Source organism: Alternaria incomplexa, assembly GCF_024043165.1.
Source record: "Alternaria incomplexa strain BMP 0042 chromosome Unknown scaffold_22, whole genome shotgun sequence".
Classification (NCBI taxonomy): Eukaryota; Fungi; Ascomycota; class Dothideomycetes; order Pleosporales; family Pleosporaceae; genus Alternaria; species Alternaria incomplexa.
In genome coordinates, this window is record NW_026249871.1 from 66,151 (window position 1) to 92,603 (window position 26,453).

Sequence of the window (26,453 nt, forward strand, 5' to 3'; positions counted from 1 at the left end):
CCTCTTCCTGAAGCGGCTCAGCAATGTTCTTCTCGATAAGCCTAGCTTTGCCGCTCTTCTCGAATACACAGCGAGCGTCTGTTGCCCCGGCCACCGAATAAGGGTCGTGAAGCTGAACCTCCATACACCTACTGTATCTGAGCGGGCCCCGCACATCAACACTGTGAAACTAGACTGGCTTGGGTGGAGGGCGAACGCCATAAAGCAAATGTACCCTAGGATGAGTCCAGAGGATGTCATGAACAATGAAGGCCTGGCGCTGAGACTACTAACCTATCGTATGACCTTCTTCTTGCTTTCAGTACCGGTCACCATTTTGGAACTGGACGGTATGGGTTGGACATCGTGGGTTAAAGAGTTTAACGAGATAGTCATCACTGTCGATGGGGACGGGAAGGCTGGCCTGATCAAATGCTGGGAAGAGATACATGCCCCCCATCCCCAAAGTGCTACCGATGCATCGAACCACAGCTTCAGACTTTTAGGAGCACTTTCTCCGTCCACTCCCACAACCTTCCCGCCAGATCTTCGTCTCTAGCCTCCGCCGTCAGTTTTTCTGTCGAATCTACTCCCCCAGGCGTGTAATATCCTCGATTGCGCAATGCTTCTTTGTTCGCTCCGGCCGCACACCAAAGCTGATTCAAAACGCCCTCATGCGGCTCAAGCCACCTCTCGCCCGATATCCGCGACGTTACGTTGACGAACGTCTTACTCCAGCCCGCCATATCGGTATTCATGGGCGTCTTGACGAGTCCAGGGTGGATGGCTACAGACGTCAGTTCGGGGTGCCGACGTGCGAGCTCCGCTGCGAAGAGGATATTTGCGAGTTTGGACTGTCCATAACGGATCCATGCGCCTAGCAGCATCCGGGACATCGTGCTTCCAGCGTCAAGCTCATCGAAGGAAATGCCACCTTTGATAGCGCGATGGAACTCGTAACCGGCGGATGTGTTGCTGATGACACGCACGTCTGAACTGGGCTCTTTGGCTGTTTTGAGCAGGATGGGCATCAGCTCTCTGGTGAGCATCGCATGACCGAGATGGTTTGTCGCGAACTGAATCTCGTAGCCATCGGTACTCAAGACTGCTGGCTTAGCAATGATACCGGCGTTGTTCATCAGTATGTCGAGGCGGTCATGTTTGAACTCTTGAGCGATGACCTCTTTGACTGCGCAAAGGGACGAGAGATCCATCTTGATGAAGCTCAGCGACGCCTTTGGGTGCTTGGCTTTGATGTTGGTGATCAGTGCATTCGCTGCAGTGACATTGCGGCCTGTGAAGTAGATGTGTAATGGACTGTGCGCCGCCAGTGCTCGCACACTTTCCTCTCCTAATCCTGCGGTGCCTAATATGACTGTCAGAAGAATGTCAACGACGAGCAACAAGTACACTCACCTCCGGTCACTAAGATGACTTTGCCAGAAAGATCACCAATGTCCTTTGCAGGGTCGAAGTCTTTGAAGCCTTGCATGTTGAGGCTTTAGTCGCGAGTTGCGTTGATATGGACATCTCAGTTTCTGCACTTGCACAGTGCCTCTTATATACCTGACGCACCATTGCCATTTTTCAATTCGGACGAAAAGGCAGGCTTGTTGTGGCGCCTCTCCAAGGTGGTGGTGCTGCTGCGACAACTATCTCCGCCGGGAAGATGTGTGGCCGCAACGTGCAAAACACCGGGATGATCGACGAGAGTGCAAAAACGCTATACCATATTCGGCCATAAGACAGGATTATGGCTGCAGGCACAAATTTCGAAGATGAACAACGTCATCCATGATAATTCACTTCAGGTTTGCTAGACATCAAGATCAAAAGTAAGGTAGAGAATGCATTGCATGGGCTGTCAGGGTGTCACCCAGTCGCGCTTGCTCATAGATCGGCCACGCTAGTATGTTCCCCGTACAGCTACGCGTCCCGTCCCGTCGCATTCGTCGCGTTCCTTTCCAAGCCGTTTTCGATCCTCACCACCTACCCCGAGTTCGTCAGACACTCTAGCGTATGCGATCGGTCGGCCGTACGCGTGGTCCAGTAAAGGCTGCCGCCATAGTCGCTACCCAACCCGTTGGTCGTGTCAGCTGCCTTCAAGAGGCCGCGACGCGTCGCATTCTAATACGCAATATTTTCCGGACGGTATCCAATCTCGCCGATGGTTTGGACTATAAAGAGGTTCTTCGGGGGCGGCGTGCTTGGAAGTGGGCGTTGATGGGGTATTCACATTGGTCCAAGTCCTGTTTCCGTTGCCTGGTGCGGATACGATCGATAGCTAAGTAGGAGTGGATTGCGCGATCGCTTTACTACTTGTCTAGACCTTGTTGTCTGGGCTTTGGTCATGCGTTCCCTCATCCCATGCGAATTCTTTCGTCATAGTAATACCTCTTTCTCTCCTCATACTCTGCGAGAGCTCGCTTGTGGTCACACTGCCTTCTTTGCACAGGGCAGTACCCGGGCACTCCCCATGCACAGTCGTTGTCGTGAGACACATTTCGTCTTCATCCAATCGCGATTTGCCCCACTGGCTCCGAGTGTCATTGTTAATCGTGTCTCCCAACGTATCCTTGAGGTTGATCTTGCGCGTGCGCTTCTTGGATATCGTTTCGAGAGGGTTCAGCGAGGGGCCGGATGATTGAGAATGCTGTGATGATTTGAAGGAGGATGGCAGGCGGGTCGAGAGTGCGTTGATCACTTTCATCATGAGCGGTCGCAGCGTGGGTAAGCATCCGGAAATGATGCCGATGGAAGGCTCTACGGAGGACCAGATGAAGACGTCGCTCTTTGCCCAGCTGATGTCTTTCGACTGGACGAGGTGGGTAATGGTGATGATGCGGTAGAGCGAAGCAAAACAGACGCTGTACTTGTTAGCGAAACTTTGTCGTAGAACTAACGTAGGACTGCAACGTACAAGCTACCGAGCAGGAACGTGAGACAGACTGCCACCTTCTGGGTCCGTCCCATGTGAAGCTTAAGCACGCTCGCTATGGGTATCGTAAGGATGCACACATCGCCGAAAAGGTTGATGATGCCGACACCGAGATAGAACTACATCTTGATCAGTCGCTGTTGCAGCTCGGTCTTGGAGTGGTCTCACCTTTGCCTCGTCTACCTGGACCACGCCTTTATCTCCGTACCACTGGTTCCAGTAATAATGCAGTGGTCGCGTGTAGAGCGGCAGGACGATGTGGTTTGTGATGAGATAGCCTGTAGTGAGAGCGATGCAGAAATAGCCAAAGTATGAGAGGCCGAATATGCGACGGTACAGCGCCAGGATTGAGAACTTGATGATGCATACACTCCATGCGTAGATGAAGACATAGGCGAACGTGATCTTGCTCTAGTCAGCGCTGCGTTACTCGTGTGGTCGGGGACTTCACAACGTACTATTGTGATTTGTCGCATCTCATACGGCCCTAACGACCATATGTGCTTGCCAAGACCATAGAAGCCGCCTAACCTAGATGTTAGCATCTATCGTTGATCTCGCGTGATTGATTGCTCTACCTGCAATGCAGCATGCCAGGTTGCCCGCATTCAGCGCCAGACCGAGAAACATAAGATAGTCATCTAGACCTAGCGGCTCACGCTTTACATGCAAGCGAGTGTAGAGGCGCAAGCCCACGAAAACGAGAGAAAGGACGAAAAGTACAACGCCGATAGCATTATTGGAGGCAGTGCGGGACTCGGTCAAGTCCAGTCCGGGAGGAGGGTTTGCAAAGTAATCGAACGCCATGTCGAAAGCCGGTTGTCGTCGGGATCACGCAGGATGAGTTGCGAAGTGTCAGAGAATCGCACAACGGGATTTCACGCAGAGGAGCAAGCTGTATTATCGCCGTGCAGGCGTTTGGGTTCTGCACCCCCCATTCACTCGGCGGATTTCTGTGTCACGAAATGCATTTATTGCAGTGAACCCATAAGGCCGTGCAACCCTATATCCACTCGGATTAGTTTCCATCGTAATCGCACCGATTGTGCAACGAGTGAATGCCAGTGTTTTCGGGGGGAGTGCCGGTTTCGGTGAGAAATGGAGTCGACGCTAGCCGCGTTTGTGTAGGCTCACATGGCTGCGAGAACGCGTGGTGTGACTAGCCGGGTACCTGATGCGCACTAGCCTGTGACAAACACGATCTTCGCGTGGAGTTGCATTGTTTTGCGATGCGGGAATGGCTGGCAGTTGAGCAATCGGACCTTTACACGACACGGGAGATAACGACGTGCCGCAGCGGTTGCCGTACGGTGACCGTGCCGGAGCGGCGAGCTTGGCGGGTAGCAAGCAACCTTAACAAAGAAATCTGGGTCCACGACAGTTATCTTCTCCGCAGTTTCAACAGCCTGTCAGTCTTGACTCAGTCCATCGATTAGGAAACCCCATTATCGTACTGCAACACGATGGCGCCCAAGGAAACCAAGTTCAAGGTGGCTGCCGCACACGCGGCGCCTGTCTTCATGGACAAAGCCGCCACCATCAAGAAGACTATCCGCCTCATCGAACAGGCTGCAAAGGACGACATCAAGCTCTTAGTGTTTCCTGAGACGTTCATTCCTGGCTATCCTGTACGTGCATCGGCTGTTAATCTCAAACTTTGTACGATGGGGCTCATGCTAACATTACCATAGTACTGGATTGAATGTTACCCACCCCTAAAGCAGGTCGCTGCTTTGGCAAAATACGCCGAAGAGAGCGTCGTGGTGGAGCCGAACGGAGAGGATGTGAGTGCCATCCAGGATGCCTGTCGCAGGACCGGTGTAGCCATCAACCTGGGCGTCTGCGAACGTGTCGCCAACGGCTATACGCTGTTTAACACCCAAGTCATTATCGATAGTGACGGCACTATACTCGGTGTTCATCGGAAGCTCCAGCCAACCTATGTCGAGCGCATGGTGTGGGCTCAGGGCAACGGCAGCACATTGCGCAATTGGCCATTGACGCTCGGGTACAACCTCGGAGGTCTCGCGTGTTGGGAGCATACCATGAACGGCGCACGCCAGGCCCTTATCACACAGAACCAGCACATTCATGCGGGAGCTTGGCCGGCATTATCCACCATGGCCGGCTTCGAAGCCGTTGCCGATGCGCAGATCGAGGCGTTGATGAAGGCCCATGCCCTGACTGCCCAAGTCTTCGTCATCACTGCTTCCAACTACGTCGACCAACAGTGCCTCGACTGGATGGAAGAGAACCTTGGAAAACAGGACCTCGTCAAGGCTGGCGGCGGCTGGTCTTCTGTCCTCCATCCGTTCTGCTCGTACATCGCTGGTCCGCACACGGGCGGGGAGGAGAAGTTGGTGCAGGGCGAGATTGACTTCTCGCACATGGGATCGGTAAAGGTGTGGATCGATGCGGCAGGTCACTACCAGCGTCCAGAGATTCTGCAGTTCGCATTCGATGCGCGTCCACACTGGGCTGATGAAAAGACCGACCGCTTCAAGGTGCGTACAGATGAGAAGAAGTCGGACACTGAGAGTGGTTATTCGTCTCAGAGTGAGGTGAGGTCAAACTAAAGGGATGTGGTCTTGGCAACTGTGCCGCATCGGCAGGCAGTCGCGACATGAAGTGGCGTGGTATGTGTGACATGTTACTGGCTGGACCTCGTGGAGGCTTAGCGACTCAGCCATCTTGTGCAGCCTCATTCAGGCGGGGTCAGATGAAATCTCTCAAGAAGTTTCAACACTTTCATTATACCATTATCATCTCATTCTCCTAAAGTTTTGTTGTTATATTGCCATGCCGGTCACATTCGGTGCCGTAGGCGACATCATCTCTGTCGTTTTGCTTGTGAAAGATCTAGTCGCAGCGCTCGACGAGGCTCGCGGCTCCAAAGCAGAGTACCAGGCCGCCGTACGCGAGCTTTGGACTCTCGACCGTACGCTCCTCGAAATCGATCTGCTTACTAGACAGCATGGGGATGGAGCTACGCCTGGGTTACGGAGTCTCTGCGAAACAGCAAAGCAAGCCGTAGCTAGATGCAATGACCGCGTTAGCGCCTACAAGAAGCGCATCCAGGGATACCAGCGCACTTTTGAAGTCGGCAAAGTGAACAGGGTCAGAGAAATTGGAAGAGCTATTGGTTGGAGGACTGGGGAGAAAGAAGCGCTGGAGCAGTTTCGCGCAGAGATCGCGGGGACGACATCAAGCCTGCAGATGTTGTTAATCACGGCCAATGTGTAAGTATCATACTTATCCTTGTCAGAGCTGATGCTGATGTTGTATAGCACGTTACTTGGGGTGAGTCGAAAAGAGATGAATGACAAACTCGACGAAGCAAAGCGCAGGAACGACACGGCGACGCTCTTGCATGATGCATCACTTCTAGACATCAAAGACGGCATTGAGAATGCTAACCGCAATATCGAAGCTGCCAACTCGATATTGGGGAATGTATCCGAAGCACTCAAGTTAGATTGGCTCCGAAAGCTTGGTTCTGAGCTCAAAGGCATGATACGAGGCGCGATGACGATCAACTTTGCAACTTACCGTGCTGTTATGCGTCTGCAGAATTCGCTCCCCAGTCACCTGGAACGAAGCTTGTTCGAAGAGCCAATAATACTGGACGACCCCATGGGTCGTATCGCACCTGTCCATCTGCAATTCATCACCTCTTGGGATGCCTTCCACTCTGTGCTTGAGCTGCGATTCCAGAACATGCCAGGCCATATGAAAGTTGGACGAAGGCAATACGCCTTACAAGCCAACGGTACGGGAAGAGAGATCGAGCTATCGCGTCCATGGCACGCTGCCTTTATACCTGGTCAGCGAATCGACATGAGCTTCGTCTTTAATCAGTATGATGCCAGCGAGAGCAGTAGCACTACCTGTCCAGGATGCTTCATTAGTTCGACGTATTCCAGCGATGCTGAGATAGAATGCACGAATTGTCAAATCCGATTCCGGAGGATCACTGTGATTCAGGACGAGGAATATCCGTTACGAGAAGATCAGCATACACGAGAGTCCAAACTGCGACCAGAAGCTGAGGACGCTGGCAGTAGAAAGAGAACTTTCGACGAGCTTGCTGAGCGCGAGGAAGAGGACCTAAGAAACTTCAAACGAGTGCGACTCATCTCCAAAAGAAAGCGTGCTGGTAGACTTGGGATCTTTTCGCCTGGAATGGCTAAGGGAGAAGCACGAACACTACAGAAGAAGTACGAGTTAGATCATTCTGCGGAACTCTTTGGATCCTTGAATGGACGTTTTCCACACCTTCGAGCGCAGGTAGATCGATACCACGAAGAGGTCGGCCGGAGAGCAATCGAGCAAGATCTGGAAGACGCCGAGATATTCGGACTTCTTCATCCTGGAAAGCTTAGTGTTGATATAGATGAAGCTGAGACTGAAGAGAACAAGGCTGAGAGGAAAGCCGAATCGGCCGAGTTCGACAGTCTTGAGAGTCTCCTCATTTCTCAGCAAGAGGCCATGATAAAGAGCAACGAGGATAAGCTCGCCAAGCTTGAGAGCCTTCTCCTTGCCCAGAAAGACGAGCAACTTAAGCGGGAGCGGATTCGGATGAAGCAAGCAAGACATGATTTAAATCGATACACCGAGGCAAGATCCAAGCGGCAAACCGCACTTAAGAAGTCACAAAAGGGCCGCGCGTAGGTTCGTGGATCAAGAGGCAGTCTGCATGCCTATGCACCTATTCGCACTTTCGCCAAAGCGCACGTGGTATTCGCTCCGCAAGAGAAAAGGGATCGAGAATTTCACATTTCGCGAACGCAGTCGCACGAGTTTGGCGACAATGCTTTAATCACATCGACTTGGCTGCCCACCCGAAAGCCACTAACCCATCTCTCTGTCTCTCTCTCTCATCGATCCTTACATACACCACCCCTTCACCTGCACGCCCTTACATCCATCCTTCCCAAGATACCAATCACCGCAAAGCGTATTACACTCCACCCCCGGCTTCACAAACACCCTACCCTCCTGGCTCGGGTCGCCATTTGGAATACCATACCAAGGTAAACGCCATTGGACCTCGAAGTCGTTCGCTTCGTAGCCTGTTGCGCCTGTTGGGTGTCAGCCGGTTTTATCACTGGAGAGATGACGGAGAGTGGATGAAGGAGCGGCGATGGTGGTGGGAAGAGACGTACGATACCCATGGCGGCAGGCACAATAATTCGGACCGGGCGTATGGGGGTTTTTGTGGCCCCAGATGTAGGTGCAGGAGGTGGTGATGTCGCATTTGTTCTGGTCGGGGGTTGGGACGCATGTGTCGCAGGGGGGTTCGTAGGGTGGAGAGAGAGCGGTGGTGAGGGCAAGGATGGAGGAGACTACGGCGATAGTGAATGTCTTCATGATTAGTTTTCGCGATGGTAACGCAAGTCTGATGAGTGGGTGGACGATTGAAGTCAGAATTGTTGTATGGCTTTGCGTTGACCTGTGCAGATGCAAGATCCTGAGCAGAGTAGAAAGATCTTCTTATACTCGAGAGGCTCTATCACAGCTGTGCGGTACCTAATTCAGCATCGTATCGCACTCACACCATTACAGTACCCCCAAGACATGCATTCCGTATCGGCGTTGGAGCAGCGACGCCGCATCGGCACTCATGATCAAGATCAGTAAGAAGTCCTCTCATAACATGATATCCACACGTAAACCTGAGTCACCATAGTCTTACTGGACTTCTTGTTCTCGTACTGCAAGACGTGCGTAGATGCCAAGCAACAAGTGCATACACGCGAATGGAAGCAGCGACTCCAGGACGTTCGCCGCATCATTTAGCGCTGCCCACAACCGACTGCTAGAAAGATGTCATAGGTTAAACATAGGAGAGATGGCTGAGTGGAAGATTCGATGATATGTCTGGCGTGGTCAGGAGATCTCGTATTGCTTCTCCACATTCCTCAGCTTGCTGATGAAGCGGAGAACACGAGTGTTAGCGGCTTAGGAGGAGGCACATGTGAATACTGTTCGCCAAATCGGAAGTGTGAATGCGATGAGAATAAGTGTTGCTAATTGTGTAACCGGGATATGCTAATGCTATGCGACTCCGAAACGCCATGCCATGATGCGTGTGCAATTGGTTGTCATTGACTCATCTCTTTCCCTTCTTGAGCACCAGCCCCTTCCAGCCCTTACTATCCTTGATCCGCCGGAGTGCTTTGCTCGCAACAGGATCCTTGGCCAAGTCATCCAAGCAAGCCTTCTTTTCTTCCTCACTCTCATGCTCATGGAACTCGCACCATTCCTTCTCCATCTTCGGTCTCTCTCCCCTCGCCAACATTGTTACCAGCTCGAACAGGAATGCTTGCGGAAGCTGGCTGCGTAAAGCTATCGTGCGCTCGTCGTCGCGGTCGGGGTTCCAGTACACGGAGTACATATCGAGGAAGTATCGGCACAGCGGTGCATCTGGTGGGAGGCTCTCGTAGGCAGCGATGACGTTGCTGTGGTCGGGCATGACTTGCAGGATCTCGTCGTTCGTTTGCCATGCGAGGATGACGGCGCGACGTAGCTTCGGAATGGCGTAGCGGTGTGCGAAGACGTAGAGTGATATGAACCGGCGCTCTAAGAAGCCTTCCAGCCCTCTCCACTTGTATGGTCTTGAGCAGCATGGGCACAGCGTCTCTTTGGGTATCTCGGGCTTCTCAGCTGGGTTTCGTGGGGGCGGTACTACGGCAGCCTTTTCGGGCTCAGCATCGCCAGGGACTTTCTCCGCACTGGGTGCAGGGCTGCTTGCAGCGGCAGCGTTGGCCGGCGGGGCGTCCGCTTCCGCATCGTCGGTCTCTAAAGCAATGCCCCAGGAGGCAGTATCCACATCATCGCCCTCCTCCTGACCGGTGGTACTCGAGCTGTCGCCGCCATTGACACTGACTGCATGAGTCGGAGGGTGGACCTCCTTCCCTCCCTCGATGAGATGGTGTGGTATGAAGCCTGTGTATAACCATAGCATGAACGCGTCAAACACATCAGGGGTTGTGTCGTCGAGGTCTAGCGTAGTTCCCGACTTCTCGTAGGGCGAATTACTCTTCTCCTCTAAGCATGTGTTGAAGTATGGGGAGCATCGTCGGAGGAGCTCGCGGTGGCAGCTGAAAGACTCGGCGTAGTCTTTTCCGCCGACTTTGACTGTGATGATCGTCTGATCAAAGTTTCTGCCTCTGGTTAGCCGTTCAGCCTGGTGGATCTGAATGTAATGACGGTACTTACCGGAACGTGTGTCCAAGGGTAGTAGCACCTTTTGAGTGCATGAAAGGCATTTTGAGTAGATAGTCAGGTTCCATTCATTGTCGCCTTACTGCGGACTTCATCGCCATTATATCTCTACTTTCCAGCCCGGGTAATACGGGGAGCTCAGTTTCAGCAATCGTGACAGATGCATCTTGGCGTTCGACCTTGCGGCGGTTGAATGCTTGTACGAGCTTCTGTGCCCTGTTCGAAGAGGCTTAAGCGGGGTGACAATGAGCTTAATTGAAACGGACAGACCCTAGAGAACGAGTGACGGCTGGGCTCAGCTGGGCGATCGTAGAACGAAGTAGGGGTCTTGTCGAGTCGTGTGGAAGAGGATGAGTTTGATAGCCGTTTCATGACGCTTGGCGGGGAAAGCATGCCTCAGTCGACATCTGGCTCGCACGAGATCTTCATGGCGGTGAAGTCGAGCCTGGCATCTCCTTGCGTGTTGCCCAGCGTAGAGACGGGTGGTGCCGCAGGATGGCTTGGTGATGGAATGGATGAGGTGGTTGGAGCGTGATCGAAGACGCGTCGCATCCCCGCGTCGTGATGTTGGCATCCGTGCGCCGCTGACCCACTGCGTCATCAATCCCTAGGAACCGCGATGGCCCAACACCAAGCAAAGACAATATACACTCTACGAATCAGATAGTCACCGAGCATATGCGAACGATGACAGCGCGTAGTGTGGTGCTTACCCCGCGTCTGTACGATGTCAACCCCACTTCAACAGCAGCCATCAGAACTTGGCCGCATCTAGATATGCGTATAACTATGCCGTTGCGGTGCGCATTCTTGTCTGCAAGTCGATCCGAGTCCTGAAAGGTCTTCAAGCACGAACGGATCCAGATGGTTTCCAAACTCGACACAGAGACCTACCTAGGCAATGTCATCAACAACCAGCTCGTCCCAACTCCTGAGACGCGGCATTCCATCAACCCAGCCAATGGCCAACCCCTCTACGAAGTGCTAGTAGCCAGAAAAGAAGATCTCGATGTCGCCGTCGACGCAGCACGCAAAGTGTTCAAGACATGGAGCTATACACCCTTCTCCGAGCGAGCAAATCTACTCCTCAAGTACGCCGACACGATAGAACACAACCGCGATGAGCTGGAGCAGCTCCTCACCTCGGAGCAAGGCAGACCACTGTCTCTTTCTAGAACCGAGATGGACTGCGGCCTAACATGGTTACGCGCCTTCGCGACTATGGAGATCAAAGACGAGATCCTGCAAGAAGACGACGAGAAGACCATCTACTCAACCCACCCACCCATCGGCGTATGCGCCGGCATCGTACCCTGGAACTGGCCTATCCTACTAGGCCTAGGCAAACTGGGTCCAGCACTCATAACAGGAAACACTTTCATCATGAAACCATCGCCGTACACACCGTACTGCGACCTCAAGCTTGGCGAGCTGGCCATGACCGTATTCCCTCCAGGTGTCGTGCAGGTACTCAGCGGAGACGACCGACTCGGCCCTTGGATCACAGAGCACCCTGGTATCGATAAGATCTCGTTTACAGGCTCGATAGCAACAGGCAAGCTGGTCGCAGCATCCTGTGCGAAGACACTGAAGCGGTATGTATTGGAGCTGGGTGGTAATGACGCAGCGATTGTGTGTGAAGACGTGGACATCGACAAATGCCTGCCCAAGATCGCGACATTGAGTTTCCTCAATTCGGGCCAGATATGCATGTTGACGAAGCGTATCTACATTCACGAGAGTATCTACGACACGTTCCGAGATAAGATGGTTGAGTTTACAAGGGAGAATATCAAGACTAGTGCTGGGACGGAAGAAGGCGTTGTAGTAGGACCTTTGCAGAACAAAATGCAGTAAGCCACCCATCCCTTCCCGTCTCTTCCTCCCATTACCCACCATCATACAAAAGCTGATAATATCAGGTTCGACAAAGTCCAAAACATGTACGCCCAAATCCCCCTCCAAAACTGGAAACCCGCCCTCGCCGGCACCATAACCCCAACCCCCCAAACCGGCTACTACATCACCCCCACCATCATCGACAACCCACCCGAAGACTCCCGCATCGTCCAAGAAGAGCCCTTCGGTCCCATCGTCCCACTGCTCAAATGGCGCAACGAAGACGACGTCATCGACCGCGCCAACGCGCTCAGAACGGGGCTGGGCGCATCGGTATGGAGTAAAGACATCACGCGCGCGGAGGGCTTGGCACGGAGATTAGAAGCGGGGAGTGTTGGGGGGCACAAGGAGAGTGGGGTGGGCATGGAGTGGGGGATGGAGGGGTTGAAGCATTATACGAATAGTAGGAGTCTGTGGGTGTGGAAGAGGGTTTTTGAGTAGGGTGGTGGAGGTGTGCTGTTGAAGCAAAGAATGAGTTATTGTTGAGTAAGCAATGATGATATGTTCTGTTATGGCTTAGGCCTTGCTGCCGCCCCATTCTCTCCACCACTCGTAGAGTGCGATACCACCTGCGGTTTGAACGTCTGTTATGAATATTAGTGTGTGAGTCTTGACGTGAGTTACAAGATCGAGACTTACTCAAACTTCTGGTAACTCCCACAGTTTTGATTTCGACGTTGCGATCGATGATAGCCAGCACCTCCGCGGAGATACCTTCCTTCTCACTACCTAGCACAAGACAGCACTTCTTGGGTAGTGTACCAATGTCCTGGCTTCTGGCCTCTTTCCTAATCATCCCTTCATCCACAACATCATTCTTACCATCCTCAGTCCCCAATATGCCACTGCGATCCGTCTGCTCAATACCCACAACCTCGTACCCCTTACTCTTTGCATCGAGTAAGAACGCCGGTACGCCAACCTCCTTCAATTCGTTGATAGCAAGATGTTTCTCTGATCGCACGCTGGTAGCCTTGAAGTCCTTGTGCGCGACCTTCTTGAGATCGTCGATGTAAAGGGCTTCGAGACCGAAAGATTCGGATATGCGGGAGAGACCGCCGAGGTTGGTGGGGTTGTCGATGAGAGAGGCAACGAGCATGACGGATGCGGGACGGGCATTTTGCATGCTGGGTGGGTCTCCAGGTGGGTGAAGGTTGTCCAGGTCGATGCCAGCTTTGGTTTGGAGGGTGATTTGGCCGGTCGGCTCTGTGGTGGTGGTGGTGGGTACTGGGGCAGTTGTAGCTGGTGTAATGACGTCAAAGCTGGGTTTGATCTTGTTCCCAAGTGCTATGCGTGCAGGTGGCGGGTTGAAACCATCCGACTGATCATCACGCTCGAGAGCCTCGAAGTCTTCATGCGTGACGAGCTCTGGTTCCGGTGTCTCGATCGACAGGTATCGGCCTTGGAAGATGCCTGTAAGGGTAAAATCCTGTTCAATATCGACCTTCAGGGTTCTTATCGTCCAGGGAGAAGCGTTGAACTTGTCCAGCCGGCGGATGAAAGCGTTCATGCCTACAAAAGCGGGATTCTCGGTAATCCTCCTCCAGCCCTTCTCAACAGCTATGTCAAACACGATGGGAAACGCAAAGTTTGCTTCGTGGCGGATCTGGACTTTGGGGCTGGCAGAGTAGGAGTTCAGGTGTGTGATGAGCTCTACTGCAAAGTCTTGGGTTTCGTATGGCGCGACTAGAAGACCAATCTTGATCAGACTGGCGATGTGAATCGGGCTATATTCTTCCAGATTTCCTAGCTCTATCAAGAGACGCGAAGAAAATTCCGGGAACCGACGGTAAATGCGAGCTATGGCCCATTCGAGCAGGTAGCGGTATCGTGGCCATGATTCTACCACTAAGGCACGAGTGAAACAATCGAGATGACTCTCCACCACTATGTCATCCGCACAGTAGTGACTCATCAATAGCATTGCCTGCAGTTGAAAAGTGTTCTTCCATGGACATTTGACTGCGACTGGTGGTTTCTGATTCCCCCAGGGAAGTTCCAACTCATCCAGTATATTCTGAGCAGTCTCTGGATTTGAGATATATGGGTCATTCGGAATGCGATGTAGGATATCTATGACAGCTGCGTATGCATGCCATTCTCGCATACCGTAGTACGATGCATATGTTCGATGCGGCAGGTATTGCTGAAGCTTGTCGGCGGCGACAACCTCAAACAAAAACTCTGTTCCGATGGATGCTGGATTATTGATGAAGTCAAGAATGTAGTCGTCGAAGGGGAGGCCTCCCCGGTGTGCTCTGATTGCACTTGGGTGTGCAAACACAGCTTTGCGTAGCGATCGAGCAAGTACTGCAAGAATGTAGGACCGTCCCTTGGATAGCTTCATAAGTCGTTTCATGGCTACCGATAGCAGAGTATTAATGTCGCACCAATTAGGAAAGTGATTCAAACCCTCCTCAACACTGACATATACGCATTTCGGATGGAATAGTAGGGAAGGTAGTTGTATAGCAAATGGTCTGATGAAGTCGCGAATCTCAGCCTCTTCCCACAACGCTGCCAACACGGTGTGCAAGTCGTCTGGGTCGATATCGGCTGGTTCAGTACGATCCAGGAGCTCAATCACGCTCTTGCAAGCGGGCGCGAAGGCTGAACCTTGTATACAGCTATGCTTCGATTCGCGGAGGTCTTTGATGAAAGACCGAAAAGTGGGTAGCCCGCCATCTCTGGTGCCAAAGGTCGATTGAAGCGCCGACTGATCCACTGGATCTTCCAACTTTTGGCATTTGGCTCGCAGGACTTCGCTAGTTGGTACGCCTTTCGACTGTAGATCAGGATCAAGAAGATCGCAGAGCCTTTGACAGTGAATGCTGTGTAAGTCGCTTGCTACCTCAGGCAACCCAGGCAAGCGTGACAAGCTGAGGATCTCGGTAATCTCCGACATCTCCAGCTTGTGATGCGGTGGACCTCGCGCGTATCGCGTCTCCAGGCCTTTAACGAGGCCATGCATCAGGTACAGTATTGCTGGTTGGAACATCCTCCCGCCGGCGTTCAGGACGTAACGAACGATACCAAGTACGATTGCACGGCCACTTCGGTTGTCCGCTCCCACTTCTGAGACGGCAAAGTCGACCGAAGGGATAAAAGATGGGCTTTCTTCTGTATCGGATACAAAGCGAGAGACGACTGCAGCAAGTGCGTCTCCATGAGCGCACGTTGTCGATGATCGTGTGGCAGTAAGAGTCGATGTGAAGAGACTACCATCCGTTGCCCAAGGTAGAAATCCCTCGAATAGGAAGTTTATGTGGCCGCTCAAGTCGCCCCGGCGCTGCCATGTCAAAGTTAGCATCGGTATACTCGGCCTCTAGTAGGCCATGGCTTTCGCCCTGAACTATTGTCTTGTTGCGTAGATAGTACAATAACGATGATAACGATATCGTCTATGACGATGAAAGACATGTAACTTACTTCGATAACAAAGTCCATATACCAGCGGCCGATCATCTTCCTAACGCTCTCCTGTATCAGCGGGTTCAACGCTGCGGTGAGTAGAGTTGTCGTCATGGCGGGAGTAATTCGGGAAGGATTTGTTACTGAAGAAGAGCCAAGAAGCGTCGTCATAGATTTCAGGCAGTCCTCGACCTGGCCAGAATATCGATGAAGCACGATGGTCTCGAATAGGGTCGTATATAGATCGTACTGCTCCCGGTCCTTGCCACTAGCATCGTATCTCATCGTAGGTGTATCGATATGGTCAGAAGTGGCAAGAAAAGACTGGCGGATGATACCGAGGCAGTATTTGCGTTGATCCGCATGGCCTTTGACAAGACCTAACCTGAGCTTTCTCCAGTATTCTTCGTTGCCCACACATGTGAATTTGAGCCCAGCGGAAGCGGCGAGCGATGTCCATTGGAACCAGGTCCTGTATATCTTGCTAGACCGAGCGGCGAAACATGCCATGTCGAGTGCGTTAAGATGGTTCCATATTGATTGATCAACGACTGCATCGAGATTGGTGGGTGAGTTCTCTCTCTTGCTTTTCAGCAATGAAAAGAAAGCGGACAGCGTATCATGTGCAGTATCATCTAGCCCTTCGACGCCGACAAAGCTCGAAAGGAGAGTGAGAGATTGCGAGTCGACCATGTACGAAGACGCGGCCGGTACCCAAAAGGAGCATTTCAGGAATTCGAGATAGGCTCTTGCAGTTTCGATGTTTTCCCCATGTGCTTGTTCAGCCGATAGATCCGTGGCTAGGGTGGAAAGGCTTTGCTTGATTTTGGAATTGAGAAGAGATGCGGCATGCGAGTCGTGGGTGTAGCATATCTCAGCAATCTCGTAGAGGCTCTCCGGTGACCTTTGGTCGACTAGACGGTCCAACACGGTATTCCATAGTTCCTCATGCTGCGAAGTACTTCCACCTTCTACATGGGCGCTTCCGCTGGGCAACAGTCGCACGCAAATATCGAGCGCGCCGCTGTCGATTCCCCGTGCAGCTCTTAATTTCGCCAGGCTACCATCAAACGCTACTTGTCGGGTATGTTCGTCCAAGAGACTTAGTACTGCAGCGGTGGCCATGTCTGGCGACGGCAAGTAAATCTTGCGCGGGCGTGATAGGCCTTGTCGGTAGTGTGCCCCTCAAGCGAGGTGTCGACAGGCCGCCGAAGGTATCCTGGTTTTAAATTCGACCGCTGGATGCCTGTTCTCATTAAATGAGTGAAGGTAAGCAGGTTGCATGCGAGTAGATCTTAGGTTGAATGAACTTTTGTAATTGCATGGTTAGAGTTCACGTCGCAGGGTCGACACCAGTCACATTTTGCGCCCGCCTCAGATGGAAAATTTAGTCGCTACTGCGATGCACCGCCGGCCGAAACTGCGATACTGACAACATCAGTCTAACAACGTATCGAAACGAAGAAGGAGCCGTGTAAGATTGCGATGGGCAATAGATTAATGTCTCGTGTCGACGAGAGAACGCGACTTGAATTGGAGCATGTTGAGTGGAAGGCGCTGGGACGAAAGACGTCATTGCTGACTGCAAGGTATCCGACTGAGAGTCCTTGATCCTTCACCGGTTGCTCATGCCAGAGCAGCACTGCATGCGTCTAGACAGCTTCACCGTCTATTGATGCCATGGACAGGTCAGCTAGCTCTTGCTTTTGGCCAGGTCGTCCTGTCGCGTCGTGTTGGGAGACGAGGGCTGCTGTGGGTACTCGTCAGTGTGTACCTGGAGACAGATCCAAGCTGATCCGACCACACAGTATCTCCCCAGCAGATCTCGGAAGCTATTAGACATCCCCTTTGGTCTGGTCGCGTCGCGCTGTGATGGCGCGCGCGGCAGTGGGGTGCTTGGTAGTGACGTGTTATCGATCGCACACGGCAACCGCGTGTTGACACGGCCCAAACAATGGCCTACGAGTCATGGGCAGAGCGATCCGTGCTCCACCTCAACACCGCCTATGCACCTGCTGTACATTCACCGGTCGCAACAGCTCTTGGATTCTTGCTACCTCATACTAGACGGTATCTTGGACTACAGAATGTATCCTCTACACACAACCGCCTCTGCGCCGTCTATGCGCGCATCCGACGCATCGTATCTTCAGGCGCTCTCATCACCCGCGCCCATGAACGACGATCCCGGCAATGTCAAGGTGGTGGTGCGATGTAGGGCCTTTGTGCCGAGAGGTAGGATATCAGTACTCAATTGATACTTACAGACACTAATAAGGGCTATAGAGAAAGAGAAGGGCACGAAATGCCTAATCCGCATGGACCCAGCCACACAAAAGACCACACTCTATGCGCCGGAAGAGAGCGGGAACAGTGGGCGCCGTGTTCTGGACGACAAGGAGTTCACATTCGATCGCTCATACTGGTCGCACGACGAGTCCGACCCGCACTACGCCCACCAAGAAGACGTCTACCGCTCTTTCGGTGAGGAGTTCCTCGACCACAACTTCGGAGGATACCACACATGCATTTTCGCATACGGTCAGACGGGGTCGGGAAAGAGTTACACCATGATGGGCACCCCAGACAACCCAGGATTGATCCCGCGAACTTGTGAAGAGCTGTTCGATCGCATCGCACATGAACCGTCGCCCAACACCAACTACCACGTCCAAGTCTCTTACTTCGAAGTCTACAACGAGCACGTACGGGATCTGCTCACCCCGCGGACGACCCCACCCATCTACCTCAAGATCCGCGAGAGCCAGAAAGATGGTGTATACGTGCAGGGCCTGACGGAGGCCGAAGTCAAGAGCTACGCTGATGTTGCGCGCTTGATGAAAATTGGCGACATGGTACGCATACCGCCCATACCCCTTCAGACGACATACTAACAAAAGCACAGAGCCGGACGACAGCCTCCACCAAGATGAACGACACCTCGTCACGATCCCACGCCGTCTTCACTATCCGCCTCAAGCAAATCACCCACTCGCTTCTCTCCGATGAGACCATCGAACGCACAGCACGCATGCGCCTCGTCGACCTCGCTGGCTCCGAACGTGCCAAGTCGACAGAAGCTACAGGAGCTCGCTTGAAGGAGGGAGGGCAAATCAATAAATCTCTCACTACACTTGGTCGCGTCATTGCTGCACTGGCCGACCCAAGGCGACACGGTGCGAAGGGACGACGACCACGAGAGGTTGTGCCGTACCGTGATTCAGTCTTGACCTGGCTGTTAAAGGACTCGTTGGGTGGTAACAGCAAGACAGCCATGGTTGCTTGCATTGCGCCGGCCGACTATGATGAGACTCTTTCCACCCTACGCTACGCCGACCAGGCAAAGCGCATCCGCACACGTGCCTTGGTCAACCAGGACTGCATGTCGGCTGCACAGCGAGACGCTCAGATCGCAGAGATGTCAGAACAGATCCGCAGTCTACAAGTCTGTGTCAACGCCGCCAGCCAACGCAAGAGGGAGGAAGCCACCGAGCTAGACGAGTACCAGAGGCAGGTCGCACTCATGCAGCGCCTCATGGAGGAGAACCGTCAAGTGTCTGCTGCGAAGATCAAGGCGCTCACTTCCGAAGTCGAAGAGCTGCGTCCCACAAACGTAGCTTTGCGCGCAGAGATTGACTCGTTGCGCCGCCATCTCCAGCTCGCTCTAGGAGAGCTCAAGAACCCCATCGTCCTGCCACCGCCCCGGGAGCTTGGTACGCCAGACTTCGAGAATGAGTCATGGCTAGGCGAAGGCGAGGGTAAAGATGGATCGATCCCTGCTCCTGATGGTGAGGCCAGCGATGATGACTCTGATTCAGGCTATGATGAGGGTGACCACGATGAGTTGGCGCAGGAGTTGCACAATGAGGCAGAGGCCTTCCTCCAGGACCTGGGCATGTTCCGCAAGAAGGTCGGCAGCGATGTCGATCGCTTCGGTATCCGCGAGACACTGGCTGAGCTCATCGGAGGTCATTGAGCATCCTGATGTTGATTATGCGGCTTGGTTGGGAGGAAATCGGACTTCTAGGCGCACAGATTGGTTACGAATGCATGAGCGACGGCGTTTTCTTCAAGTTGGATTTGATAGTACCCAAGATTAGTATACCAGTATATAGTTACCAAGAAATGAAAGATATCCCATGAGTCTCGATGAGTTCTGCGGAGAGTGGACGTAAGTCGAACATGACATAATAACAGACGCTGAAGTACACTTTGCCATATCATGCTTAAAGTCACACAATTGGGAAACGAAGCATATGTTGGCTATATTTGGTTTTTGGGCGCCCTACCCAAAGGCAACCTTCGCAGGCGGTGCGACAGCCTGGGTGGCAGAGCTATGACCTCAACTCGAAGCTCCATCCAGGCACCCAAAGCCTCCGACAACTTCGCGCGATGATACCCCGATAGTCGCGCCCAACCATGTCCAAGCCAACAGCCAACTGGGAAAAGGTCGGCGACAAGTTTTACAGGAAGGTGCAGCTCTACCAGGCTGTCTTCGACGCGGACCTCGAGCTCGAGAACTACAATGTGGTGGGGGCGCCGTATAGCGGTGCTGTAGGTAGGTACGTCCCACCGTCTGCCGACGACTGCGCGAACATATGATCAGGCGCCTGACTTCTATAGCCGTCTACCGCGATGAAGAGAAGCTGCATACCTACCGTGGTCCCGGCGCGTCCAAATCGAGCATCGACATCTACAGCTGCGCGGGCAAGCTGATACGCAGCATCAACGTATGCAATCCTCTACACGTGCCGCGAGATGAAGGACGGAATACTGACAGGCGATAGTGGGACAAAGGCACAATCAAGGGCCTGGGATGGTCGGAAGACGAAAAGCTGCTGGTCATCACGTCGGACGGAACGGTGCGCTGCTACTACGACCTCCAAGGCGACTTCGTGCCCTTCACCCTCGGCCACGGCGCAGACGAATACGGTGTGTTATCCTGCAAATTCTACAACACGGGCTTTGTAGCGCTTCTCGGGAACAACCATCTCATCTCCGTCACCTCGTACGCCGAACCGCGCCCCAAACTCCTCGCGATACCGCCGACCGAACCCGTCATATCATGGAGCATCATACCACCTGCCTACTCGCTCTCACGATCGGTGGAAGTCATACTAGCAATTGGATCTACGCTGTATGTCGTCGATGCGACTGAGGCGGAAGATCGCAACTTCGATGCCGGTCCGTTCAGGCACATCAGCGTCAGTCCGCGCGCGGAATTCCTGGCCTTCTACACAGAGGATGGAAAGGTGTGGGTTGTCAGCGGCGACTGGAACGACAAGCTCAGCGAGTACGACAGCAAGATCAAGACAGTGCCAAAAGACATGGAATGGTGCGGCTCGAATGCTGTCGCATTAGCCTGGGAAGACGAAGTACACCTGATCGGTCCTCGAAGTGCCGCGACCAAATTCTACTACGACACCTGGGTGCATCTCTTGCCGGACGTCGATGGCATACGGCTCCTCACGAACGACGTCTGCGAATTCATACAAAAGGTGCCGGATGAGGCGGTGGATGTCTTCAGACTGGGCTCCGACTCGCCTGCTGCAAATCTGTTGGAAGCGTCTTCGCTCCTAGAACAGAAGAGCCCTAAGGCCGACGACCTCATACAGCTGATACGACCGAGTCTGGGAGAGGCGGTGGACACATGCATCAAGGCCGCTGCGCATGAGTACAACATCCACTGGCAAAAGTCGCTGCTGAAAGCGGCTTCATACGGAAAGTCAGTGCTGGACCTGTACTCGTCTGACGACTTTGTTGACACGTGCGACACACTACGAGTCCTGAACGCCGTGCGCTTCTATGAGGTTGGCCTGCCGCTCAGTTACGACCAGTATCGCCGCATGACGCCCGAGAAGCTCGTTGAGCGTCTCACGAACCGCAGCGAATACCTTCTTGCATTGCGCATAGCCGAGTATCTGCATCTGCCAGCAAACCAGATTCACGGACACTGGGCGCAACAGAAGGTGCGCGTCTCGACGGACCCAGAAGAGGAGATTTGCAGTCTTATAGTTAAGAAACTGCATGGCAAGCCTGGTGTCTCATTCGAAGAGATCGCACGGGCGGCCTACGATGAAGGTCGCGTGCGATTGGCGACCGAACTCCTCAACTACGAACCCAGAGCCGGCAAGCAAGTACCGCTGCTACTCAACATGAAGGAAGACAACATTGCGCTCGACAAGGCGATCGAGTCGGGCGATACCGATCTCATCTTCCACGTTCTCCTACACCTACGCAAGAAGCTACCTCTTGCCTCCTTCTTCCGCGTCATCAACAGCCGCCCGGTCGCCACAGCTCTTGTCGAGTCGTCAGCCTGGGATCAGGATCGCGAGCTGCTGAAAGATCTGTACTACCAAGACGACAGGAGATTAGACGGCTCAAACCTCCTACTGTCCGAAGCAATCGCACAGGAAAGCCATCCGGCCCAGCAAGACAAACTAAAACTGGCATCAAAGTACCTACAGGATTCTCGCGACAGCGCTGCCGTCTTCCAGCGCCAAGCTATCGACGATGCTGCCAAACTGCTCCGTCTCCAACACCAGTTCGAAACAGACCTCAACGGACCGAGAGACCCAACACCCGCAGGCTCGCTGCCAGGCCAAACATACATTGGCCTTTCAGCAAACGAGACAATCTTCCAACTCATCCGCCAAGGCCACTACAAGCGCGCCCAAAAAGTGCAGTCAGAGTTCAAGATCAACGACAAGACATACACATACATCCGCCTCCGCGCCCTCGTTGCAGCACGGCATTGGAACGAGCTGGAAGAATTCGCGAAGCAGAAGAAGAGCCCGATCGGCTGGGAGCCCTTCTTCAACGAGGTCCTCGGTGCGGGAAATACCAGAGTGGCGAGTGTGTTTATCCCCAAATGTACGACTTTGACGGTGCCGGAAAGAGTCGATATGTGGATTAAGTGTGGGTTGATGGTTAAGGCGGGTGAGGAGGCGTTCAAAGCCAAGGATAGGGAGCTGTTGCAGGAGATCAGGGATAAGGCTGATGGGAGCACGGCGATGGAATTGGAAAGGTTGTTGGGTATGTTGCCGCAGGGGAAGAGGTAGGCGGTTGATTCTGTGGTCGGGTTATGTAAACGAACGGCGCAGTGGTGGATATGAATATGGGCTGGTGTATAGTAATCATTCACGTGTATTAAGTCTGGATTGTTGCTGATATGTCCTGCATAGAGCGCGAAATACTCTTGAGCGGCTCCTCTTCCCAGCTTGCGACAGCAAGTGGTATAAGAAATCTGTCTTTATACGAAGAGCTTAGAAGGCTACATTAAGCTGAGTGTATAAGCAGGTGAGCATCATGAAACAGGTAGAAGGCTGCATTCAGTTGAATATACAGACAAGTGCATATCATTAAACAGGTAGGAGACTACAATGCCCATGAGCTCTCTCAACTTTCTCCCTGTATCTTGTCGTAGACTGTAGTATATCAGAAGCTTCATCAATTCCTGCTCGATGTTCTAATTGTACGCGGTAAGACCCACTCGCACAACCTATTATCTAGCCTGCTCCTTCTCGTTCTCAAGCTCCCTTTCCAAGACATCGGGACGTGGAGGCAGGCACACCCGGCAAATCCCCGGGCCGCTACTTCTTCGGGGCAAAAACACACTAGCGTCAGCCATGTGCAGAAGACCGACCCGCAGTGGCTGCGAAAACGACTCGCTTCCCCGCAATGACTAGGATAGGTACCGGGGCTAGGTGCAGGCTCCGCGATCTAATGAGGAATTTGTCGCTCGACGTCGTCATCTCGGTGTGTACTCATCCGAACAGCCTCCAGATCTTCAAATCGGCAAATGAGTGTGGGAATCGAAATGGGGTCATGGCTTTGGCTATGGTACCGGGAGACGGCGGGAGGGAAAGGTACATAAGCCTTGGATCGTCGAGAGCTTGAAAGGGTTGTAGGATTGGAGATTTCGGATCCGGTCGCCATACACGCAAACATGAGGTTCTCCAACTCTCTAGTCAGCCTCGCGGCTGTCGTACCTGTCGCGCTCGCATCGATACCTTACTCGCAATACATTCTCGCGCCCAAATCACGAACACTCCACCCCGTCTCCGTGCACAGCACAAACGGATCCGTCACGCACCCCGAGAGCCTCACCAGCGCAAATGGCAGTTCCGTCTTCACCGGCGACGCAGCAACAGCCTACGACTTCGGCATCAACATCGCGGGTCTCGTCACCGTAACAATCGGTTCCGTCAACTCGTCCTCCTCCGAATACATCGGCGTCACCTTCTCCGAAAGTTCGTTATGGGTCAGCAACCGGAGCAGCGATGCGACGGCCGATGCAGGAAAGGACGAGACCCTCTGGTTCCATGTTAATGGTACGGGACGGTATACAGCGCCGAAGGAGAAGGTGAGGGGTGGGTTTAGGTATATGACGTTGGTTCATAATGGGACGGGGAGTGTGGAGGTGACGGGCGCCGAGGTGCATTATACTGCTATGCCGCATTGGGAGGGAGATGCGCTGGGGAATTATACGGGGTATTTCCATTGCGACGGTATGTCATTCATTATTTGCTTGCTTCTGTCGCTCAGGTAGAAAGACTAACGTATTGCAGATGAGCTGCTCAATCGCGTATGGTATGCCGGAGCGTATACGAACCAGATCTGTACGATTGAGCCAGATACCGGGAATGCGCTCGTTCATCTGCGCGAAGAAGGGTTCTCGAGTGAGGACGACCAGTCGCCGGTTAATGTTACTTGGTACAACAACTATACCATTACTAGTGGCAAGAGTGCGCTGGTTGATGGTGCAAAGAGGGATAGACTTGTTTGGGCTGGCGGTACGTTGATACCTCTTTCGTTACCGAATGTATACTGACAGACATTGGTAGACATGGCGATAGCAGTCCCTGGTGTCGTGGTATCGACGAACGATGTCGTTTCCATTGAGAACGCATTGGACTCGCTCTTCGCGGTGCAGAACGCGACGAATGGTCTACTCCCATATGCTGGAAGGCCTTTCCCTCCTCAGGCGATATCGTTCACGTACCACCTCTACACTCTGATCGGTGTCGCTGACCACTTCCTTTACACTGTAAGACATCCTGATCGAATCCTCCACACTCGCTGACCATCTCTCCAGGGCGACATGGACTACCTCAAATCCTTATGGGACAAGTACAAGTTTGCCCTCTCCTTCTCCCTTTCCAACATCGACTCCAGCGGCCTCATGAACGTGACTGCGCCCAACGACTGGCTCCGCTTTGGAATGGGCGGCCACAACATCGAAGCAAACGCCATTCTATATTACACCATCAACCAGGGCATCTACCTCGCCTCGGCTCTGAATGACACAGCCAACATTTCCTCCTGGCAAGAAACTGCTGATGGTATCAAGACGGCCGCCAACGAACTTCTCTGGGATGAGCAAGAGGGCATGTACCGCGACAACGAAACGACAACGCTGATGCCCCAAGACGGAAACGCCTGGGCTGTCGTCGCGAACCTCACATTGAACAGCACGCAAACGAGTATGATCTCACAGAATCTGGTTTCCCGATGGACACCGTACGGCGCTCCTGCCCCCGAAGCCGCAGACGCCATCTCACCCTTCATCTCCGGCTTCGAACTGCAATCCCACTTCCTTGCGCAGAACACGACCGCGGCATTGGAGTTGATGCGCCTACAATGGGGCTTCATGCTCGACGACCCACGCATGACAAACTCCACTTTCATCGAGGGATACAGTACAACCGGCGAACTCCACTACGCGCCCTACAACAACGACGCGCGCATCAGCCACGCCCACGGATGGGCAACGGGACCGACATCCAGCCTCACGCAATACGTAGCCGGTGTACAGTTACTCACCGCGGGTGGAGCAACATGGCGCATTTCGCCTTCACTCGGTGATCTTAAGTTTGCGGATGCGGGCTTCAGAACGAGTTTGGGTTTCTTTGGCGCGAGGACACAGGTTCTGGACGATAGCATAATGTTGGACTTTGAGGCGCCGGAGGGGACGGTGGGAGAGGTTAGGATACCGGTGCTGGAATGTGCGGGACGGGTGGTTATGAGTGGAATGGAGGGGCTGAGTGGAGATGTTGTTGTTGAGGTTATGGCTGGGCAGGGGGATGTGGATGTCAAGGACGTCAAGGGTGGGAGGTGGACGGCTACTTTTAGGTGTACTTGAAGAGTAGATGTATGAAGATCATTGAATGTCCAACGATTCCGGTATTGAGATGAGCAATTGAACCGCTATAGTATGTTTGTGGTCGGTGCCACGATACGCGGCTCACATGTCCAACTACCCTGGTGTAATCCCATCTTGATACGGAACAGCCTCCGTGAACACGAGAGGTTTGCTTCTCCTCGGCTTCAGCAAAGCGCAAAGCAGGTTGCGAAAGGCCCATACACGAACTGCGTTAGAGCGCGAGAACTATTACACGCGCCTATATGAGGTCGACATAGCAACGGGTATGGAAAAGAAATCTCAGCTGCCGGGAAGCGGCAGAGCTGAGGTTGGTGCAGGATACTTTTCTGGGTCCGGACTATCAGCGGATAAGAAACAGGGAACCATCGGCCCACTACTACTAGAGTCCTTCACCAACAGAAATCCTTCACGATGGCATGTTGAACACAGACTCGGTACAGTAAGCCGGATAGTTAATCGTCGAGCATTGGACATGTTTCTCCAGGGTAGTGGTGTCCTGTCAAAGTCTAAAGGCGACCAGGCGGCCAGGCAACGAGGCAACAAGTCTCGAGTAGTCCAGGTCAGCATATAGCACGGGTATAGCCAGCTGGGAATGTAGCAAATACCGGTCGTGTTGACATGCAGATTACCAGCACCATCCATGCTGTACCGCCTACCCCGCGCGTCTGAGTGGCGGAGGGCGATCGTGTGAAACGAGGCGTTCTCGTGATGGCGCGCTACATGGACGCGCCCGGGACGTCGCTGTGCCAACGGCATGCTTGGCGCATTGTTCCAAAATAGTGTCGCGCAAACCACTATGACCACCCGCTTGACTCTGATCTGCGGCCCATCCCC

General features: G+C 53.2%; 10 protein-coding genes across 10 annotated transcripts; 6 read left to right on the forward strand and 4 right to left on the reverse strand.

The window, feature by feature from the left end:
- Positions 1-473: 473 nt before the first annotated feature.
- J4E90_010422 (uncharacterized protein) lies at positions 474-1,471 on the reverse strand (the record flags this gene model as incomplete). Its single annotated transcript, XM_051439935.1, has 2 exons — positions 474-1,345; positions 1,396-1,471. The coding sequence occupies 2 exons, from the start codon at positions 1,469-1,471 to the stop codon at positions 474-476; spliced, it is 948 nt and encodes a 315-aa protein (XP_051286157.1).
- An 831-nt stretch (positions 1,472-2,302) lies between these two features.
- J4E90_010423 (uncharacterized protein) lies at positions 2,303-3,462 on the reverse strand (the record flags this gene model as incomplete). The annotated part of the gene is made up of 4 exons (XM_051439936.1): positions 2,303-2,846; positions 2,900-3,036; positions 3,086-3,328; positions 3,376-3,462. 4 exons carry the CDS (start codon positions 3,460-3,462, stop codon positions 2,303-2,305), a joined length of 1,011 nt encoding a protein of 336 aa, XP_051286158.1.
- Positions 3,463-4,380: 918 nt separating this feature from the next.
- On the forward strand, positions 4,381-5,493 carry J4E90_010424 (uncharacterized protein; the record flags this gene model as incomplete). The annotated part of the gene is made up of 2 exons (XM_051439937.1): positions 4,381-4,545; positions 4,609-5,493. 2 exons carry the CDS (start codon positions 4,381-4,383, stop codon positions 5,491-5,493), a joined length of 1,050 nt encoding a protein of 349 aa, XP_051286159.1.
- Positions 5,494-5,716: 223 nt separating this feature from the next.
- J4E90_010425 (uncharacterized protein) lies at positions 5,717-7,588 on the forward strand (the record flags this gene model as incomplete). Its single annotated transcript, XM_051439938.1, has 2 exons — positions 5,717-6,156; positions 6,205-7,588. 2 exons carry the CDS (start codon positions 5,717-5,719, stop codon positions 7,586-7,588), a joined length of 1,824 nt encoding a protein of 607 aa, XP_051286160.1.
- A 1,441-nt stretch (positions 7,589-9,029) lies between these two features.
- Positions 9,030-10,188, reverse strand: J4E90_010426 (uncharacterized protein; the record flags this gene model as incomplete). The annotated part of the gene is made up of 2 exons (XM_051439939.1): positions 9,030-10,089; positions 10,139-10,188. The coding sequence occupies 2 exons, from the start codon at positions 10,186-10,188 to the stop codon at positions 9,030-9,032; spliced, it is 1,110 nt and encodes a 369-aa protein (XP_051286161.1).
- Positions 10,189-11,008: 820 nt separating this feature from the next.
- Positions 11,009-12,484, forward strand: J4E90_010427 (uncharacterized protein; the record flags this gene model as incomplete). Its single annotated transcript, XM_051439940.1, has 2 exons — positions 11,009-11,997; positions 12,067-12,484. 2 exons carry the CDS (start codon positions 11,009-11,011, stop codon positions 12,482-12,484), a joined length of 1,407 nt encoding a protein of 468 aa, XP_051286162.1.
- Positions 12,485-12,559: 75 nt separating this feature from the next.
- J4E90_010428 (uncharacterized protein) lies at positions 12,560-16,579 on the reverse strand (the record flags this gene model as incomplete). Its single annotated transcript, XM_051439941.1, has 3 exons — positions 12,560-12,627; positions 12,683-15,332; positions 15,473-16,579. The coding sequence occupies 3 exons, from the start codon at positions 16,577-16,579 to the stop codon at positions 12,560-12,562; spliced, it is 3,825 nt and encodes a 1,274-aa protein (XP_051286163.1).
- A 998-nt stretch (positions 16,580-17,577) lies between these two features.
- On the forward strand, positions 17,578-19,430 carry J4E90_010429 (uncharacterized protein; the record flags this gene model as incomplete). Its single annotated transcript, XM_051439942.1, has 3 exons — positions 17,578-17,689; positions 17,741-18,309; positions 18,360-19,430. The coding sequence occupies 3 exons, from the start codon at positions 17,578-17,580 to the stop codon at positions 19,428-19,430; spliced, it is 1,752 nt and encodes a 583-aa protein (XP_051286164.1).
- Positions 19,431-19,873: 443 nt separating this feature from the next.
- J4E90_010430 (uncharacterized protein) lies at positions 19,874-22,515 on the forward strand (the record flags this gene model as incomplete). Its single annotated transcript, XM_051439943.1, has 3 exons — positions 19,874-20,012; positions 20,078-20,184; positions 20,242-22,515. The coding sequence occupies 3 exons, from the start codon at positions 19,874-19,876 to the stop codon at positions 22,513-22,515; spliced, it is 2,520 nt and encodes an 839-aa protein (XP_051286165.1).
- Positions 22,516-23,402: 887 nt separating this feature from the next.
- Positions 23,403-25,598, forward strand: J4E90_010431 (uncharacterized protein; the record flags this gene model as incomplete). Its single annotated transcript, XM_051439944.1, has 4 exons — positions 23,403-23,706; positions 24,025-24,249; positions 24,301-24,503; positions 24,552-25,598. 4 exons carry the CDS (start codon positions 23,403-23,405, stop codon positions 25,596-25,598), a joined length of 1,779 nt encoding a protein of 592 aa, XP_051286166.1.
- Between the last annotated feature and the right edge of the window lie 855 nt (positions 25,599-26,453).